Below are 20,326 nucleotides of genomic sequence, written 5' to 3'. Positions count from 1 at the left end.
GTTTAGTTATGGCCAGCTAAGTGTTGCTACAAAACCGGATGGATTAACAGCAATGTCTGAATCCAAGAACATTGTACTTTTTAGCATAATGCTCTGCTTTCTAAAGTAGGATGGATTTCCAGTGGGTGAACAAGATGTTCCAGACTTAATATGGTTTGCTGGAGTATGACAACCTTACTGCTCACTTATTACTGCATTACATTTATTAAGCTTTTATGCTTCCTCCACAAATATCTAGCATATTTTAGTAGAAAGACATACTTGATTTAAAAACTGTATTCCACCAGAGGCAGCTTCCTAATATGGTTCCACAGAGGCCATCTGGGGAATGTCATTTTTGCATTTACCCACCAAATTTAATGATAATATATACAAATGCTTACCTGTAGATAAAACAAATTAAGCAAACAATAAATGCTAGTTGAGCAGAACATTACTCTATCTTTTTCCTTCCAATAGATGTAAGTAAAGAGAGAAATCCACACATTTTGGACTCTGGGCAGCTCCCTATGACTGCTAAATTGTGGACTAACTCTGCGTAAGAAACATAAGCGAGTGCAGAGTCAAAGATGATAAATCTGATCTAATCTGAAGTTAGCGAACCTTCGTATCCAAGAATGTCTGTATTGTTAGGTTTCAGATTTAGCCTACTGAGGCACATCTCCTGTTTTCCCTGGAGCTGAAATATGTAACTGAGTGACATCAGCATACTGATAATACTTGGTTCAATGCTTTACAGCTACGTCAGGGCAGTAGTGGTGTTCACTTACCTTCACTACCAGTTCTGAGTGCTTGCGCGTGCCACCTCTACACATGCAGAGTCTTCTGCACATGCGCAGAGCATCCGTGATGACGTCCGGGCGGGTGGGCGGAACCTCCCGCTGCTACCGATTCGCTTGAATCGGGTACAACCAGTAGAATCCCACCACTGCCTCAGGGACTTCATATTAAAATAGGACTGTATCAAAACTGAAGCACTGGACAATTATGGTAATACTTAATCTTAGGACAAAGTTAAGAGTGGTACACCACAAATATAAATCTAAACCATATTTTCTTGGATTGTCATAACTGATTCAAAATAGATCTGAAATTACAATTCCTCCTGCATCCCTTCTGTATCACCTTGCAAATTTTATAATCTCACTTATTTTTTTTGTCTCATTTGGAGAGATATTCCCGTAAATATTTAGACTTTGTTTTGGACATGACTAAATTACTGCTCACCCTTAACTTTCACTTATTTCTGAAGCCATTAAGAAATAAGTCATGATATTCTGCAAGACAATGCATAATGCTGGAGATGACATGTCTGACATTAGAACCAAGACACTCACAGAAGCTCAGACCTCTGTGGATTATTAGCTCCAATAATAGCATTATCAAATAAGTGAAACAATATAATATAGTCACAATTGGTGTACCAGCCCATTAAGATGAATATTTTAAGTTATACATATCTGTCCCAGTTATGTACTGACTTAATTTTGTTTATAGCAAAAATACTCACTCAATATTTTTAGCAGAAACAGCTAGCCATGTGCTGGCTACAGTAGTAAGGTCCATCCTGCGGAACTTAATGCACTCATCAGGACTTGGCCAGCCCAAGCTGCGATAGTCTTTCTTTCTTCCTGCAAAGAAGCAAGACAACCTTTTGAAAAAAAGAAGAAGAACCATTTCAATTTTTAAAATAATTTTTCTATGCATAATGGGAAGTTCAATGATTGGAATCGTACAAACTACCTGATACCATATCAGGAACAAAAAAAAGATATTGACTGTGAACCAAACAAACAGAAAAGCATTTTAAAAGGTTGTATTTTATGCATGTGTAAGAAAGAAACATGCACTTTGCTTTATACTAAAAGCAAAATATGTCTGAATCATTCTGGGTGGGACTTGGTCCTTCCAAAATGGCACCAAAATAATTTAGTTCAATCCAGGTTTCAGTTAAATAAAATCCGTGCTAATATTAAGAGGCAAAAAAGATATAGGGTTTGACAAGGATGGTGTTCCTCATCCCTCTTTCCCATTCTCAGTAAGGTCTAATGCACCAGCTTCTGAATTTATTTTATTCACATTTAATTTATATAGTTGCCCATTTCATCAGAAGTCACTTTGGGGGGCATACAACAATCAAAACAATAATATAAAAACAGCCATTATAAAAATATGAACAACTATGATTATTTTTTTTTTAAAAAAAATAAAGCAGCGGTCTCCAACCTTTATGGCTTGGCAGCCTGGTGGGAGGCCAGAGAGGGGAACCAGCCTACGCACACAGCGGGCCAGTGCATACTGTCCCACTACTTGTGCAAATCAAGCTGTGCAACGGCCCACTGCTCCTGCAAGTCGAGCTGTGTGCGCGACTGCTCTGGCCAGCTCACACGGCCTGGTTCCAAACAGTCCACCACCCGAGGGATTGAGGACCCTGGTATAAAATATACTTTACGTTCCAATCTCTCCAGTGTCTTCTTCCCCTTTACTGCTCTCTCTCTAAGCTGCTTCCCCACACCCACCCAATGGACCTGTCCTCCCTTTCTGCAGAACAGCTTACTTGCTGCTTTCTGTAGCTATCCGGCATACTTGCCCTATCTCCTCACAGCTTCATGCCGTATAGGTTGCACTTGGGTTTTGACAGCAATTACAACTGGGGTTGCTGTCACTAAGCCATATGGCCATAAAATGTGATCACAGGTGACTGCCTCATTTAACAATCCCAGCAGTCCTGGCTGTCATCATAATATCAACATGCCTAGATCATTATGCAGGAAGACGGGGGAGTCCCAGGTCTGGAGCAGGGGGGTGCAATGTGGGGAGGCAATGCCCTGGAAGGGTCAATCAAGTGGGGCACTGTGAGCATTGGAAAGGGAGGAGCGACTTAAGACTAGCTTCCCCATTGACTTTGCTTGTGGAAAGTTGGCAGGAAAATCACAAATGGAATTATTGTGAGATATGACCGTTGGATGTAATAAGTAATGCCCCTAATTTTATGGACATTATTTTTATTTTGGCTATTTGGAAAATTTGCACAGTATCATACAAAAATAAATACTGTTTATAGCAAAATGCTAGAGTTTCTTTCCAGGAGAGCATTTTGCTTTTTTTCTTTGTCAAAAAGCCCAAGGTTGCAAAACTAGACACATATAGTTGGTAATCCCTTTGCATGTTCTGGGACATATCTATGAATGAATATGCACAGGATTTTACTGCACAATGTGTACAATATGGTTTTATCACAACCTATTTAATGTGTGTATCAAATGTATCCTGACGTTCTGAAAAAGTATCGGTCTTGTTCTTAAAAAAAAAGAAAGCATATTACCAGGTGGCCCAGGAGAAGGTATTTTTGGCCCACTGATTTCCAATGCCATTTGGTAAAGATTTTCATTTTCTCCAGCTACTGCTTCCTCTCCATTTCTTCCAGCAGGTTCTTGTGGGTCTATATTTTCTGGTTTGTGTTTCTTTACACGTTTTACTTGAAATGTGATCTGTCAAAAGTAAAAAAAATGGTGAAGGTAACAGAATTAAAAGCATGAGGCATGCTGATAAGAATGAAGAACCAAGCTGATTCCTTTCAGACTAAGTTGATTTTCAAGGGCAATTTCCAGACAGTTTCCTTTCTCTTGATAATTCTGGTTACTCTAATTCTGCTCACATCTTAATACATCAAACATACAAACATAAGCATATAACAATAATTTGTTTAGCTCAGAATTGAATAACACATTCAATAGGGAAGGTTCCGCAGAAAGTTTGATAAAATGTACCTTTTTGTTCACATTTTCAGTATAAATTTGAAGTGCCTTTATACATTCTAGAAAATTTATCTGGTGACATATACCAATGGTACATCATTTTATTAATGTTCTCTTTAAGGTTATAATAGTGTAAATTTTATTCCTAATATCTGGCATAATATGCCAGATATTAAGAGTCCTTACCCATTCAGTTTCACCATCATCACCATCATCCTCTCCACAATCTCCCAAACAGGAGCTGGCAAGTCCATCTTGAGAACCTTTCTTGAGGACACGGATCCCTTGCAAGTCCATCCGATGGCCTTTTACTTCCAGTGCCCCTTCAAAAGCTTCAAGGGGCCAAGAATTTTCAAACTCATCCACTAATGCTAGCATCTCCTCAGACATCTGAGCATCTCCCAAGTTTTCTATTTCTTCTGAGTCATTGTTTTCTGCAGTAACAGTACCTATGACAGCAGAATCAACAAAATATATTCAAAAGTTTTGTTCAAATGTTATTTGATGTTCAAGTGCTACGCTAAATTCTGCCACTTCAAAACCAGATGATCAGTAGAAAAGCATGTTACACTCTTAAACAAAGCTTCAATACTTATTTTTAAGTAAGGCCATTTGCATTGTAAAAGGTTTTTCTTATCCTGAAAAACTCATTATTAGTCTACTAAATAAATATTATTTCAATAAAAAGACAAAACACAAAATAGTTTATTTTATAGTGATGAATGTATGTATACTGAAGGTAGTGGACTACGAAGAAACAAGATAGAAACGATATTGATGCTTTTTAATTTTGACATTGGAGAAGACTGAAGATGCTATGGACTGTCAAGAAAACAAACAGATCAACCCAGAGTTCTCGCTCAAACAAAAATGACTAGGCATAATGAACACATTATGAGAAGTTCTAACTCTCTGGAGAAAGTTCTACTGTTGGGAAAGGGGGAAGGAAAAGAAGAGGATGATCAACAACAAAGTTGATGGAATCAGTTATGGTGTGATTGGTATACTGTTGGAAGAACTGAAGGACCAGGTTAGTGACAGTAATCATGGAGAAAATCTGTGTTCACGAGGAGTTGACATTGATTTGGTATCACTCATTCACTCAAAGCTCTACAGAATATTATCTTATCAAGCTATTTCTCCCTGCTTTTGTTTAGAACCAATTACATCCTCAGAGAATATGCCAACATACAGTTTAGTCAGTTCAGAATCCTTACTACATTGTTTATTTAAAAAAAAATACAAAGATATAATCTAAACAAATATTGCCTGTGGCCATGCCTAGAAAACATGACATAAAAAAGATCTAAAATTCACATGAGTGAAAATGATCTATTTTCCTGGACTGTTAAGAACAATCTCTTTCCAAATCTCAAAACTTGTTTTGAAACACTTTTGCATAACACTGTTATTATTATTAAGGGCAGTGTGAATGGCTCAGTGTGAGCTGGCAACTGCAGAAAGTGCACCTTGCTCATTTGTCTTGGTTGGCTAACGGGGAAGGGAATGGTGTAGGCAGTTTTTGCCTTCTGTAGTCAAGAAATGATTGTGCTAAAATTAATGTGCCTTGTTCACCTATCACTTCCTCTACTGCTGTTGCTTTTCAGTTAAAAACATTAATTCAGAAATACCTGTTTGATTTCATAATAAAACTAAATGTTACTCAGTTGCCTGTATAACTCCTTGGCTTTAATTAAAACCAGCTAAAATATAATATATTCCAAATCAGTAATTATTTTATTGATGAGCACGGCTATGCAGTGCTTTAGATTCAATCTCCAAAAGGTGTTTCAGAATATACTATCTTGGGAAGACAGACAGCTGTTTTATGATCTTACATCTGTGCTCCAATGCATTATATAATCTACTAATTACCGAAGCACCTTAATTTGGGGGAGGAAAACAAGAAAACAAGAATTCTACCTCTGCCTACCAGCATTTAAGGTGCTGCTGCTTTATGCTGCCCTCCTCCTCCTCCTCCTCCTCCTCCTGCAAGCGAGAGGTGCCTCAGAGACTTGGCTGGGAAAGAGGGTGTCGATTACTGAGAAATTCTTTTCCGGAAAACTTATCGGGGTGCTCCTGTGATCCGCAGGGACTACTCGCTTTCCCCAGAGACCCCTCACATGCTGTGCGGGGAGGGTTGGGGCACAGCCTGAGGAAGAAGCTTCGTCGGGATGGTCTGGGGGGGTGGGGGAATCTGCCCGGCAGCTTCGGCGAACAAGGCAGGTCCCACGGTTTGCAGCTGGTTCCCCCTCTGGCCGCCCAGCGGGCAGCTCAGGGCAGACAATGGCCCCAATGACTTCACTCCCCATCAATGTGAGGAGCCACCGCCTAAGCCCTCTCCGCACCTGGGAGCCCCTAAAGCGAATGTCCCTCCTTTCCAGCACCACTGCCTGTTGGCCCGATGCAATTCACAGAGCAGCATTTCAGGCAGCAGCTGGTTCCCCTCCAATGTGCTTCGGGGAACCAGGGAGGAAAGCATTTTCAGGTGGCAGTGCCAGCCGCACACTGTACTTTTGGATTCGGGGATGAAAGCACTTTGCATAGCATAGCAGGGAATGGGGCAGGGGTGAATTTTTTTTTTGCTACCGGCTCTGTGGGCGTGGCTTGGTGTTGGCGTGGCTTGGTGGTTATGTGACTGGGTGGACGTGGCCAACTTGACGTCACTCATGTCACTCAGTGCTAGAGCCAGGAGCTCCACATTCTAATACAGAAGCACATTCTGTCTTTCACAGAATGCCACAGAAGCCAGGAGCTGCACAAAAGCACACTCTGCCTTTCTGAAGCCCCCAACGCTTTGAATTTCCCTCTCAAGTGCCCAAGCGAACTTTGAAGCCTTCTCTTGTCTGCTCTTCATCCTGGAGGGTTGCGCATTCCCCCGCCAATCCTCTATACAAACCCGCCCACCCCGTTTCTGCAAAGGCAAAGCCTCCACCTTGCAGGACGATACAAAGAGGTGAGGGGGATGCTGCAGAAAAAGCTGCCTTCCACCCGGGCCTCCTCCTGCAGCCAAATGTGCCCAACCGTGTGTGCCCTTTCCTCAAATGGACTGTTCATGGGGCGCTTGGAGAAAGAGCGAGCAAGAGAGCTCTCCAACCTCTGTGGGTGTGTATGAGGGAGGGAGCTATCTGAAGCCGAGCCACCCAAACTTCTCGCAGTGGCGGGGGTGGCTTCTGAGCAGCCCTGAGTCAGCCAGCTCCACCTGACCTACCCCGAGTCTCGCCATTCTCCTCGCCCCCCACCCCACTCAAGCAGTGGCTTCCCTGCTCAGCCCCAACAAGCTATCCATCCATGGTGCCCGCACCAGCATCCGGAGAGAAGCAAAGAAAACAGGTTGGAGACCTCTCTTGCTCGCTTGCACTCCAACCTCTATTTTTGTGTGTGCATGTGTGAGAGTGAGTGAGTGAGCAATCTGAAGCAGAGCTACCCAAACTTCTGGTAGGGGTTGGGGCAGCTTCTGAGCAGCTCTGAATCAGACAGCTCTACCTGACCTATCCCCTGAGTCTCGCTGTTCTCCTCACTCCCCTCATCCCCATCCCCCTCAAGCAGCGACATTTCTTCTCAGCTGGGGTTGAGCAGGGAAGCCGCTGCTTGAGTGGGGGGGGGGGCGAGGAGAACAGCGAGACTCAAGGAATAGGTCAGGTGGATCTAGCTGATTCAGGGCTGCTCAGAAGCCACCCCCATCTCTGCCAGAAGTTTGGGTGGCTCGGGTTCAGATCACTCCCTCCCTCCTCCATCACACATGCACGCACGCACAAAAACAGAGGTTGGAGAGCTGTCTTGCTAGCTTGCTCTCCAAGCGCCCCATGCACAACCCATTTGAGGAAAGGGCACGCATGATTGGGCATGTTTGGCTGCAGGAAGAGGTGTGGAGCAATGGGGTTGTTTTGTTTGCCACGGTGGTGCTTCGGGAGGACATATTCATTATAGTTGTCAGCTGCAGACATCCGCCAGCCATTGCTCCTGGTTCGGCGAACTAGCCCCAATCTCTGCTACCTACTCGCCTGATCCAGTCTGAACCGGGAGCATTTCACCCTTGGAATGGGGGCGGGGGGTTGATCGGTCGTTTGAAGGGGAAGGTATAGATGTATGCTCTTAACTGTACGAGCCGTGGTCGGTGTTGGCGGAGGAGAGGCCGAGGAGCTGGGGGTGCTGATGCTTCGGCCCTCTGCCCCCACCCCCAGGCTGCCCCGGATACGATCTCTACCATTTGTTTTGAGGAGGTTGCAGACAGCTTTGTAGTATTTGCTAAACTGGTTCTTCAGCCACAGCATCCGGCACCTCTCCACCGTGCAGTCCTTGCAGAGGGCTTTCACTGAGGAAAGGGCCAAAGCCAGCTTCGTCCAGGGAGGTGCCCCCCCCACCTGTCAGCTTGTGTCCTCCCCCGTATCTCTTGTAGAAGTAGTCAGCCACATCCTCCGAGACCCGCTTGACGGTGGAGATTTTATCCAGGTGCAGCTTTCCCCTCCCCTTCAAATGAACCATCAACCCCCCACCCCCATTCCCTGCTATGCTATGCAAAGTGCTTTCCTCCCTGAATCCAAAAGCACGCCGTGCAGCTGGCACTGCCACCTGAAAATGCTTTCCTCCCTGGTTCCCTGAAGCACATTCGAGGGAAACCGGCTGCCGCCTGAAAGGTGGCTCTGCAAATTGCATTGGGCCAATGGGCGGCGGTGCTGGAAAAGAGGGACATTTCGCTTTAGGGGCTCCCAGGTGCGGAGAGGGCTAAGGCAATGGCGGTGGCTCCTCGCATTGCTGGGGAGTGAAGTCATTGTGGCCATTGTCTGCCCTAAGCTGCCTGCTGGGTGGCCAGAGGGGGAACCAGCTGCGAACCGTGGGACCCGCCTTGTTCGCTGAAGCTGCCGGGCAGATTCCCCTGCCCCCAGAATGTCCTGAAGAGGCTCGTTCCTCAGGCTGTGCCCCAACCCAGATCCCAGCCGCCTGGAGCCGCCCGAAAACGTGACACACGGGGGTCAAAAATGTCCAAAGTGTGGGGGCTGGTGGGCGGGCGGGGCTATATTTGTATTTATTTATTTATTATTCAAATTTTTATACCGCCCTTCTCCGAGTACATCACAAATAAAACATAGATATCGAAAAAGTTAAAATACAAAATTGGTTAAAAAACTGATTCAATGCACTAAATAATTAAAATAGGGATGTAAAATTCTAAAAATTCTAAAAGCCCCACTAAAAACCCTCAATAAAAACGTTAGGCCAGCCCTGCTTGATGAAAAAAAAAAGTTTTGAGCTTGCGTTTAAAGGTCCGAAGATCAGGGAGAAGACGTAGCCCCACGGGTAATTCATTCCACATGGCCAGAGCCCCCACAGAGAACGCTCTTCCCCTGGGGGCCGCCAACCGACATTGTCTGGCCGACGGCACCCTAAGGAGGCCCTCCCTGTGAGAGCGCACCGGACGGTGGGAGGCTGTTGGCGGCAGCAGGCGGTCCCGTAAGTATCCCGGTCCAATGCCATGGAGCGCTTTAAAGGTGATAACCAGGACCTTGAATCACACCCGGAAGACCACCGGTAACCAATGCAGCCTACGCAGGAGAGGTGTTACATGGGAGCTACGTGATGCTCCCTCTATCCCCCGCGCGGCTGCATTCTGCACCAGCTGGAGCCTCCTGGTGCTCTTCAAGGGGAGCCCCATGTAGAGAGCATTGCAGTAATCCAGGCGGGAAGTAACGAGGGCATGAGTGACTGTGCATAGGGAGTCCCGATCAAGGAAGGGGCGCAACTGGCAAATCAGGCGAACCTGATAAAAAGCTCCCCTGGCAACGACCGTCAAGTGATCTTCTAAAGACAGCCGTGCATCCAGGAGAACGCCTAGAATGCGCACCGATTCCCTGGGGGCCAACAATTCACCCCCCACAGTCAGCGATGGAATTAGCTGACTGTGCCAGGACACTGGTATCCACAGCCACTCCGTCTTGGATGGGTTGAGTCGGAGTCTGTTCGTCCCCATCCAGACCCGAACGGCCTCAAGACACCGGGTCATCACATCAACGGCTTCGTTGGGGTGGTTCGGGGTGGAAATGTACAGCTGAGTGTCATCAGCGGACAGTTGACAACTCACCCCGAAACCACGGTTGATCTCCCCCAGCGGCTTCATATAGATGTTGAACAGGAGGGGCGAGAGAATCGACCCCTGTGGCACCCCACACGTTAGTTGCCCAGCGGTCGATCTCTGCCCCCCCGTCAACACCGTCTGCGAGCGGTCGGAGAGGTAGGAGGAGAACCACCGAAGAATGGTGCCCCCCACTCCCAAACCCTCCAACCGTGGCAGCAAGATACCATGGTCGATGGTATCGAAAGCCGCTGACAGATCTAACAGGACAAGAACAGAGGAACAACCCCTGTCCCGTGCCCTCCAGAGATCATCAACCAACGCAACCAAAGCCATCTCTGTGCTGTACCCAGGCCTGAAGCCGTACTGGCACGGCTCTAGATAGACAGTTTCCTCCAGGTACCGGGGAAGCTGCCAAGACACCACACTCTCAACAACCTTCGCCACAAAGCGAAGATTGGAGACCGGATGGTAATTAGCCAAAACAGCCAGGTCCATAAGACGCACCTAGATTTTCACCTTCTTTTTGGGGGTACATAACCTTTTTTTAAAGTTCAGAATAGCATGCATCCTACTGCTCTGCCACCATAGAATCCCCTTGTAGTCTCTGTTTTAGATGAGACATTTGCTTAGTGGTTTGACCTGCGATATGCAAATGTTTTAATGATAAAAAATGTAAATAATTTGATACAATTTGAAAAATGTTTGTACTGTTCCTATTCATCCTAGTATGCAATCCAATTTTGACCAAAACGATGTATAGGTGTTGCAGAGTTACTCTGACAAATAGTCAGTGGGCTAGGTCTCTGTGAATTTAAACTTAAATGAACCTTTTAGGACCTGCATCACCTGATCCAAGTTATTTTATACCAGAAGCAGAAAGTTTAGCAGGATTTCTTACGAGCACTAACTGTATAAATATTAAATGCATTTGGTGTATTTTTAAGTCACTAAAACTCCACTGCCAGACATAGCTGCCTTTGCCTAAATGTTATATTGGTTCTGAGTATTCACTTACTTTCTAAAGTCAAAGAGGATGAATCCCCTGCTGAACCATGAATCTGATCTGTCAAATGATCTTCAGCAGCCGTTTTAAGAGTTTCTTCTATTAATATGATATCAGAATCTTGTGGGTTAAAGTACTTCTGCTTAGCATGGTTGTCATCTTGACTCTTCTCATGACAGTAACCTGTGAGATATGCACAGAAAAAGAGAGATTGTAGACATGATTCCCTCAGGGCAAACCACTTGCTACATCTCTTGAATTATTGATATACAGAAGTAAAAGGCCTAAAGGAAAGAATAAATATATACAATGCTGTGAGATTAATGGATGTCAACCTACAACACTGTTTGGATAGAGTCCTTGGTGGTTTAACATCTTTATCATGCTAAGAGCACAATGACAGCTTCCCATGGTATTGACATGATACCAGAGCATACCCAGGAAATCTTACAGGGAAAAGGCAAATATTTTTCCCTTCCTCCTTAATATTCATGGCTGAACTCCATTACAAGTCAAATAGCATTTCAGGAGGTTGGCATACCCATCTCCGGAAAAACGTAAAGGTGTGGAAAACTTGAGATACCATATAAATTAGATAATACATTATGAAAAACTAAAACTAAAACAAAATCTATGATTTATACACTAAATTAAAATTCCACTTTTAATATGCTGTTTAATATCTTTGCCTCCATTTAGTTCTATAACAAAAGTAGTATCTGATGCTAGTTTAAGCAAAAGCTTAATTAAGGAAAATGGCATAATCAAATCCAATCATTTTTATGCACAATGGAGGATAATGACCTTTTAAAGATGCTTGGCAGAAAAGACTATACAGAGTCCCGTCAGAATATATACATTATCTTGAGAGACAAGACCCATATGTCTCTCCTGCCAATCTGACAGCACTTTTAAGCACTTACTTAGAGGCAATTCATGTGAGCCTCATATGAACGTATTTATGGGAAAGAATACTAGTAGGATGTAGCATGGATACTGGCAGCTTTCTATGACAATGGGCATAAACAACCCATAGCCACATGTAGCTGCCGAATCTTATCTTTTTTGGCAGTTACTAGAGATTCTAGAAATTGAAGAGCAATTTGGCAATAAACATTTTATTTTTTGTACCTGTATAAAACATGCTGCCTAATTTTGGATGGAAATCATAAACTAGAGGTATGATTTTCTGCCATTTCTTGGCAGATAAGCAGTTAAAGAGACACGAGTCGTGATGGTGCAGTGGTTAGAATGCAGTATTGCAGGCCAATTCTGCCGACTGCCAGCTGTTTAATTGTCACTGGCACCAGGTTGACTCAGCCTTCCATCCTTCTGAGATCAGTAAAATAAGGACCCAGATTGTTGGGGGCATTATGCTAACTCTGTAAACTGCTTAGAGAGGGCTGTAAAGTGCTATTGCTATATTTCTTCTTTTACATATCACAGCAAATTAAATTAATAACAAATACCTCCTCTCCCCTCAAATTCCAGCTCTGGCTGCTAAAATCCTTGCCTACTGACTCGTACAACATCTGTTTCCAGCTATAGCAGTGGTGGAAAAATAACTGTGACCAAGGCATGCATTTACGACATTTGCAGCATCTCACAGTCACATTAAACAAGCAGACTCTTCCTATGAAACAGTAAATTCAGGGAATCATTCGTTCTTTCTTTTCTTGTGTAGAATGTCCATTACATTGTAAAGATATCACAGGAATTATTGTAGCTTTGTAGAATGCTTAGCACCAGAGCCGTGGTGGCTCAGGCTGTAAGATAGCCTGTTATTAAAACACAGCAGCTTGCAATTACTGCAGGCTCGAATCCCACCAGGCCCAAGGTTGACTCAGCCTTCCATCCTTTGTAAGGTAGGTAAAATGAGGACCCAGATTGTTGGGGGGGGGGCAATAAGTTGACTTTGTAAATATACAAATAGAATGAGACTATTGCCTTACACACTGTAAGCCGCCCTGAGTCTTCGGAGAAGGGCGGGATATAAATGTAAAAAAAAAAATCATAGGAGTTTTGTAAAAATGTAACACCAGGAATAAAATGTAGAGATAGGAAAGCATCTTATAGGAAACAAATTAGATGAGCTGCATATATCAACATCATTGCAAAAGTGTACAAGTGTTTTTTACGTAAAACAAGATAATGTCAAAATATAGCGTATTTGAACTGAATCTAGATTAATTCTTATGGGATTTTGTTAGTAGACACTTGATAGTTTACAGTAGGAATGAGTGAATGACACCAGTAAAAAGAATGCACCTGAGATGCACTGGCTGACAAGCTGTACAAACTATCACTTTGGAAACTGTAATAAATCTCTGATAGTTAGTGCAGTCTTCAATTAATAAACAGCTAACAGTTGATCCAGGCTAACTAGGAAATCAAAGTAGTCCAAAGGAAGTTATATAATACAATGCTTTATGCCACAAATACTCCATCAGTAAAGATTATTCAAAATCCTTCCTTACATGGATTTTGTTATTAGAACTTATCTTAGAATTTGGGCTTAGATAGTATAATAGATAAATCTTCCATTTCAGTTTGTTTTATAAGCCAAGCTCAACTCTTCTATATTCCACAGAAATTGCCACATTTATGCCAGTAAGCAGGTGCACTAATAAACACTGATTCACAATGTTTTCAGCAGAGATTTAAAGTGTGCCCCCCAACTTTACATGACTGGTCTTCTGTTTGCATGGTGGGATTACATCTTCCTCTACTTTACTGTTCCATCCCTCTCCAATTTAGTTTTATCCACAATTTTAGCAGAGCAATTGCACGTCTCCTGATACTTTTTATTTTTTAGTTATGAAATATTTCTTTTGAATTATATCAAAGCAATAGCAGGAACATACACAAAAACTCAACATCTAATCATTGCATAAGGGCGATTCCTAGACATTACACCTTATATTTCATAAATGTAATTTAAGCTGTATCATAAATAAACCATGAAAAAAAAGTTAAATACAATAGAGCACAAATGGAGTATATGACCACAAACCTTTTCTCTGCTCCTCTAAGAATGTATTAGGATGGATAACTATCATAATCTCTTTAAAAACATCCTTTTGACCATTAGTAATAGTTAAGTTGGCAACCTAATTAGTTGCACCTATCTTTCTTCTTGCATCATTGGATATAACAGGATTTTTCTTTTTGTGACGTGGACAGAGATCATAGTATGTTCTCAACATTATCTGAAAATGAGGCCCAACATGAATGATGGCTTTCTAAATTTAAATTATGAACATCAGCAGCAGATAAGAAAGGCTATGAAATGCTATTTGCAAGGCTTCTCAGGTTATGTTGAAGCTACATATAGAACAGAATAAGAAGTAGTGTTATGGCCTGAATTTCAATTAATGCCTCAAAAATAACCCAATGTCCTTTAAAAGATAGAGGAGAACAAATACTGAATGGTGACAGCTTAAAGTTGGCAAACTTTTGTAATCTAAACTGTAGTTTTAAAACCTTATTTCATATTATTTTTTTTCTCACCATAATTTATTATTCTGCAAAAATCAACTGTAGGAATAATTATTCATTTCTGACTTCCTAAATAAATATAGGTAGTAAATTCTTTATACAAATGAATTCTGGTTACTGATCATTAAAATAAGCAACAAAAGCAAAGGCCAATTTACTTTATTATTTTATAGTAAAAGTAAAGTTAATTAATGAATTATTTTACTCTTTCATAAAACAATTTTTATAACGGGTTACAATTTTTTAGTCATGCTTTACTCCAACTAAAACCAATGTGACATAAGATAGTAATTATAACTTGTTCTGTTCATTTCACTGTAATATAATTTTATCTGGAATGTAGCATTATAGTATCCTAATAAATCATATATGCTATTTTAAATACTGAAAAGGGAAACTAGAAATCATTATTAGGTTAACTATGATCCTAGGACATATTTTGCTGCCACAGTGAAACAGAGGGAAAAATATACTTCTCCAACAGTAGTATTAATATTTCATACTTTTAGTTATTATTCAGTGCCTTATGAATAATACAGGATATTCTTTATGGCAAAACTCACTATGTATATTTTCTTTAATTTAAAGCATTATTTGCTTTAAAGTATCATAATATTTATTCTGCAGTGAGAGATAATTTTTTGAATATAGGTAGTCCTTGACTTACAACCAGTTAAATTACTGTTCAAAATTATGACGGGACTGAAAGGATGCCTGACCCCAGCATGAAGTTACTGCCCCTGCAGTCATAGAGCATATGAAAAGCAACAGGGGGAAAAACATATATTACCCAAGCTTCTAAATGTAAAACCTACTTGATTATTTATCTACAGTTATAGATCAATTATTGATCTATAGAATCAATAGATCAATAGAATTAACTACAGTTAGTTCTTGAATATTTATGAGGACAAAATTATTAATAAAAGTCAGAAGTATAATCCGCTTGAAAACAAATCAGTACAAAATTGGCAATGCTCCTATTAGAAGCATTTATGTCCCGCTGTCCCGCTGTTAAGAATCTTACAAATGAAAACAGCTTAAAAAAAAAGAAATGGCATAGTTCTTATCATCCCCAGATTTTGTTTTAGTATGTGATTAAAATATAATAGGCTATTGCTTCCAAAATATACAAGAAATCTAGCATAAAAAAAGGCACATATCCTAATAGTAATGCAAATTTTAACTGCAGAGTTCTTTAGCCAAAACTGCCACTTCACATTTTAAATAGGGGAAATCAGGAAATGGATGAAATATTAGGGTTTAAGAACCATAAGCTGTAAATATCCATATGATGTATTGTAGTGTTATGTATATTTTCTGTTTTTACTCCAAGAACTGGAAATATTTTGATAACATTTAAAGTAATAAGAAAGGAAGTAGATACTTAATGGAGAATGGAAGTAGGATACAACTGGAAAAGAATAAGTAACTGCATATGCAAAGAAGTTCTTGTCCTGCTCCTTCAATCCTGAAACTTTTCAGTTTTAAACCCAGATTCTTAGATGGTCAGATTTTAAGTTCAGTACTTATCAAAAATATGACAACCGACTTCATTAATAATGAAAACATTATTAACAGTCCTAAATAGAGGCAAAGTTCTGGAGAGAGTGTCTGGTTAATATCTAGCATGATCTAAGCAGAAAATGTGCAGAGATACTGAAATTCAAAGTAGCCAAGGTGAAAAAAAGAGAGAAACAATTATTCTTAATGAAACTTAAATGGAAAAAACAAATATGCAGGAGTTATTGCTCTGCTTAATGCTGTATTTATTAACCTTATTGATTTTATGATGAGTGGATTTCAAAGCCCAGAATTTCTCCTTTCAGTCATTCTATCTGGGGAATTCTGGGAATTGAAGTCCACACATTTTAAACTTGCTAAGGTTGAGAAACACTAGGAAAACATAGTGACTGAGCATTACACTGTTAGGATATTAATTTGGGAATATTTTCAATAGTAGCTTACCACTGCAGCTGGAAGACGTGATGTTGTATAGAAATGGATAGAACTGCAAACAACGGATCAGCTTCAGGTTCCTCTCACACTCAAGACATTTGGTGGCAATATCTAGAGCATTTCTGAAAACCTGTAAAGCCCCACTGACATTCTTCAGAGCCAAATAGGCATTTCCTAAGCTCAAAAAGGTCAGAGGCTAAAAGGAGAAAAACAAACTTTTCTCAATACAGAAACATGGGAGAAAAGGCAAGAATTTCACTTGCATATTCTAATTCTATAGCTTTAACTTTTCCAAGAGATTCAGGGACCCCCCTCCCCCACAATATTTTAAAAACTCTTCTACTGCTAAGCGATAAAAAGAACTGGAATTTTTACAGTAATTACTTTTTTGGGCATTCTTTTTTTAAACAAAATAATTTAGGCTATATATATTCTTACATTAACACAACTTTAATTTCAAATGAAGACTAAAAATATTGGCAAACTAATAGGATGACAAGGAAACAAACAGATTCTCTGTACTACAATGAGGTTATCCATCTAGTTGTTAAATATATTTCTTGGATCCTAAGTACAGCTTATAAACCATCTTTAATTCTAATCCTTCCAGGGAATCCGAAACCTTCTGGTTGAGGAAAAAGGCCAAAATTAGAAAATAGCTACTTTCATGTTATGTATTTAAAGTTTATTTTTCATAGTTTCTCTGGTTTACACTAGATAAGAAGAAACAGTCATACAAACATTCATTTCCTAGTACAAAATACAGGTGGTTTTCAAGGTACCCCCTAATGGAGCCTGTCCAAAAGGGTCTTAAGTCAAAAAATTCATCAAATGAATCAGACTCAATTTTACACATTTTTAAAATCAAATCTGTTAATTGAATCAAATGGGTTGTTAAATGAATGAAGATCTAAATTACTATTCCCTACAAATTGTTAATTGATCACTGCCATCCTTAGCTGAATGGATAGGCTTTCCCCACTGTTGCCAGCCCATTAGCTGTTTCTGGTGCAGCCTTTAGCTCAGGAACTAAATTGCCTCCAAGCAGGCTCTCAGAGCTCTCCGCTTGCAAATTGCTTTTTAAAAAAGAACCACTAGTTGCTAGTCAGCTCAAATGTTTCCAGGTAGCTACACGGGGTGTGGGGTGGGGAATTTACAGAACTCTTGGCTTGAGTCGCTTTAAAAAAAAACACCCTTGCCCCTGCTAAGCTCAAAAAACCAAAAGCAAACTCGGCACCGGCTGCAAAATCATCGGATCTTGTTTGGCCATATGACCAGGGGAAAAAAAAACCTGCCAGCTTTAGGAAATTGCATGTTGTAACTCCGAATGGCAAAGGGAAGCCACAGAATTAAAAATGGCTGCCCCAGCAGCAGTGACTGAATCCAAGTCACCTGGCTACAGAGGCCTCTTTTTAAGTTTCTAATGTAAATACTCTTTCTGGATGTAAATTCATTCATGTGAAAATTTGCTAAATGAACGGTCGTACCCGGAAGGGAGGGGGTTATCTGTAGTACAAAAACCCGCTTTTCAAAGTTTGAATAAAAGGAGCACTTCTACATTTCCATTTGAAACTCTTATGAAAGAGCAAAAGTGGAGACAAGAAATCTTGCTTTTCTTCTCTGAGAAAAATCACTTACCTCAGAATCATTGATGGCTAAAGCTTTGTGGAGAAGCTTGCTGGCATCTAGGTGAAGCCCATAATGAATGAGAAGGTTTGCAAGGTTGACTAAAGGGATATCTTGATATTCATGAGGGGTCAAGTTAAATGCTTTTCGTAAACAGGTGAAGGCAAAGGTACCATTTCCAAGTGCACGCCAATAAAGGCTGGCCTCACTGAGTACCAGCCATAAGGGTTCCCTTGCCTAAACGTCGATGAAAAAAAAGAAAAAAAGAGGAAATATTCCCCTTATTAATTTCATTCTGGTTAGTTGCAGTGTTTACCCTTTGTCAATCTAGCTGCAAATACAGGTCTAAAGTATTTCCATTAATTAACAAAATGTCATGCTTAAAAAAACAAGTTGCATATACAATCAAAAGTCCTTTATTGGAAGGAATGGGGCTTTTCCTTGCTTTCCAGAGTGAGACTAAAGCAATATGTTCTGGATTTTCCTTACATTAAAAGTAGCATTTATTAATATAACATGAAAAATGGCAAAACCTAATGTAAAGACTAGGAAGGGAGATATGTTTAATTCTACAATAATGAACTGTAAACAAGCTGGATTTTTAAAAAACCTTATTTGTAAAACAGGTCAAACCTAGAATTGAGTGGAACAGTATGACTTGCATTTCTCAGATGAGAGTAAACCTTTTTTCCACATTCAGTTTCTTTTCTTTGCATTTTTGAAAAACTCTCCTAGTGAGGTGAGAAAGCAAAAATAACCTTTTCTCCTATCACCTATAAAGGTAGTGATGGGACTCTAGAGCTACATGTAGCACCTGAATGTCTTGATTCCAGCTTCTACAATCGTCCCGTTATTAAATTGTCATTTTAATATCATATTAGTTACACTTAATTTTAATTATTTTAATGGTAAATTAAGTATAATAACATTTAATTTTTTGCCAGCCCAATATTTTTGAAGCAAGGGTCTCCATCATGCCAATGAAAGTTACTGTCATGGTCATAACCCAAAATCTTTGTAATCTTTAAGAATCCAGAAGTAATAGTGGCAGTGACTTCGCAAATTATTTACTCCAGCTTCCTGCTCAGTGCAGGAATCTACTAGTACAGCATCCCTGACTTCTGGTTTGAAAGTACTATGACAATCTCCCTCAGTTTTGATTGACTTATATGAATAAAAAAAAAACCTGTTTTACTATGAAGCAGTGCATGCAAATCCAATTAATTATCAGTCATTTTGAATGCTCGGTTAAGTAAAAAAGGCAGAGTATAAATTGAATAACTGAATAAATCCAGCTGTAACTTTATAATCACTTAAGTCAGTATTTTTTAATCAAATAGCTCACATTAAAACGATAAAAGTATCTATGTACATATATTCCTTTAGGATTTATTATTTTATAATTTTTAAGAGTCAAGATTAGAGTTCATAAAATGGAGGAGCATATAAATAAAAAAACCCATTCTGTTATGCCTTACTTATTCTAATACCTTATATGGCCAGGCATAGTCATTCCTCAACTGTTTAATATTATTTTACCTTTAATTACACTGCATATAACTGTACAGTATTTTTATAGGTATTTATAAAACCTGAACAAACTTTGAAGTTTTGGAATGTATCACCAGGCATGTGGATGAAGCCTAATCTGTTGACACAATACAGCTGCATTTTTAAAACATATCTGATGAAGTTTTCATCAAAGGCTTTTCAGCAAATTTGGCAGTTATAGAATAATAGGACTGTTATTTTATGAATTATTAACTGGTTAAAAGTGGAAATCAGGAATAGTGCTCTTTAGGATCTATGCTTGGATTATGCTTTTTAACTTGTTCAGGTAATGTAGGAATCACTAATAACTAAATAAGTTTGAAAATGATAGCAGTGTATGAAAATCTGAGGTGATTGTGATTCAGAATCTTTTTAAATTGGATGAAAATTCATTAAACAATAAATAAGGTTCAATTTAAGTAAATGTAAATATATGCATATTAGTGCAAAATTTGCTCTGATGGAGAAAGTTCTTTAATGTCACATACATATTGTATGAAGACAACAGTTCAGTATGTAGTGGCTGTATATTCCATGCAGGGGATAGAAACAAACTAAAATAAAACTGCCCCCATAAATCTATCATACATCAGAACCTGGAGCATTGTATGCATTTTGAATGGGACTTTTTGCCTCAACCTTTTGGCGGTGCCTGTTTCTCCACCAGTGTTTTGCCTCCGTGTTACTATGCCTCAGCACTTTGAGCCATGGCCCCTCTGTCCCAGTCCCTTCGCTGCGGCCCATTCGTCGCAGTACAGTTCGTGCTGGGCTTTTGGGCGCACAGGACAGTTCGAAGCCAGCCAATTGGTGCAGGGGCTCAATGCTTTGGAGTAGAGCGGGGGTTGCAGTTCAGAGGGG

At 40.4% G+C, this 20,326-nt stretch overlaps 1 protein-coding gene across 3 annotated transcripts in view; it reads right to left on the bottom strand.

Annotated features, from left to right (window-relative positions):
• TTC17 (tetratricopeptide repeat domain 17) overlaps nt 1-20,326 on the bottom strand; it is a 63,148-nt gene that overhangs the window by 20,105 nt on the left and 22,717 nt on the right. For 2 of the 3 annotated variants that reach the window (XM_058161697.1, XM_058161698.1), the window contains exons 15-20: nt 17,930-18,154; nt 16,301-16,487; nt 10,847-11,017; nt 3,945-4,207; nt 3,326-3,491; nt 1,511-1,631 (exon numbers count right to left, since the gene is read on the bottom strand). In XM_058161697.1, coding sequence (XP_058017680.1) covers nt 1,511-1,631; nt 3,326-3,491; nt 3,945-4,207; nt 10,847-11,017; nt 16,301-16,487; nt 17,930-18,154 — 1,133 coding nt within the window. Of the gene's footprint in view, nt 1-1,510; nt 1,652-3,325; nt 3,492-3,944; nt 4,208-10,846; nt 11,018-16,300; nt 16,488-17,929; nt 18,155-20,326 lie in introns of all 3 variants that reach the window. The other variant, XM_058161699.1, reaches the window with a different exon arrangement.

The sequence above is a fragment of the Ahaetulla prasina genome, chromosome 1 (genome assembly GCF_028640845.1).
Source record: "Ahaetulla prasina isolate Xishuangbanna chromosome 1, ASM2864084v1, whole genome shotgun sequence".
Classification (NCBI taxonomy): Eukaryota; Metazoa; Chordata; class Lepidosauria; order Squamata; family Colubridae; genus Ahaetulla; species Ahaetulla prasina.
This window is presented reverse-complemented; position numbering and strand designations above follow the sequence as displayed.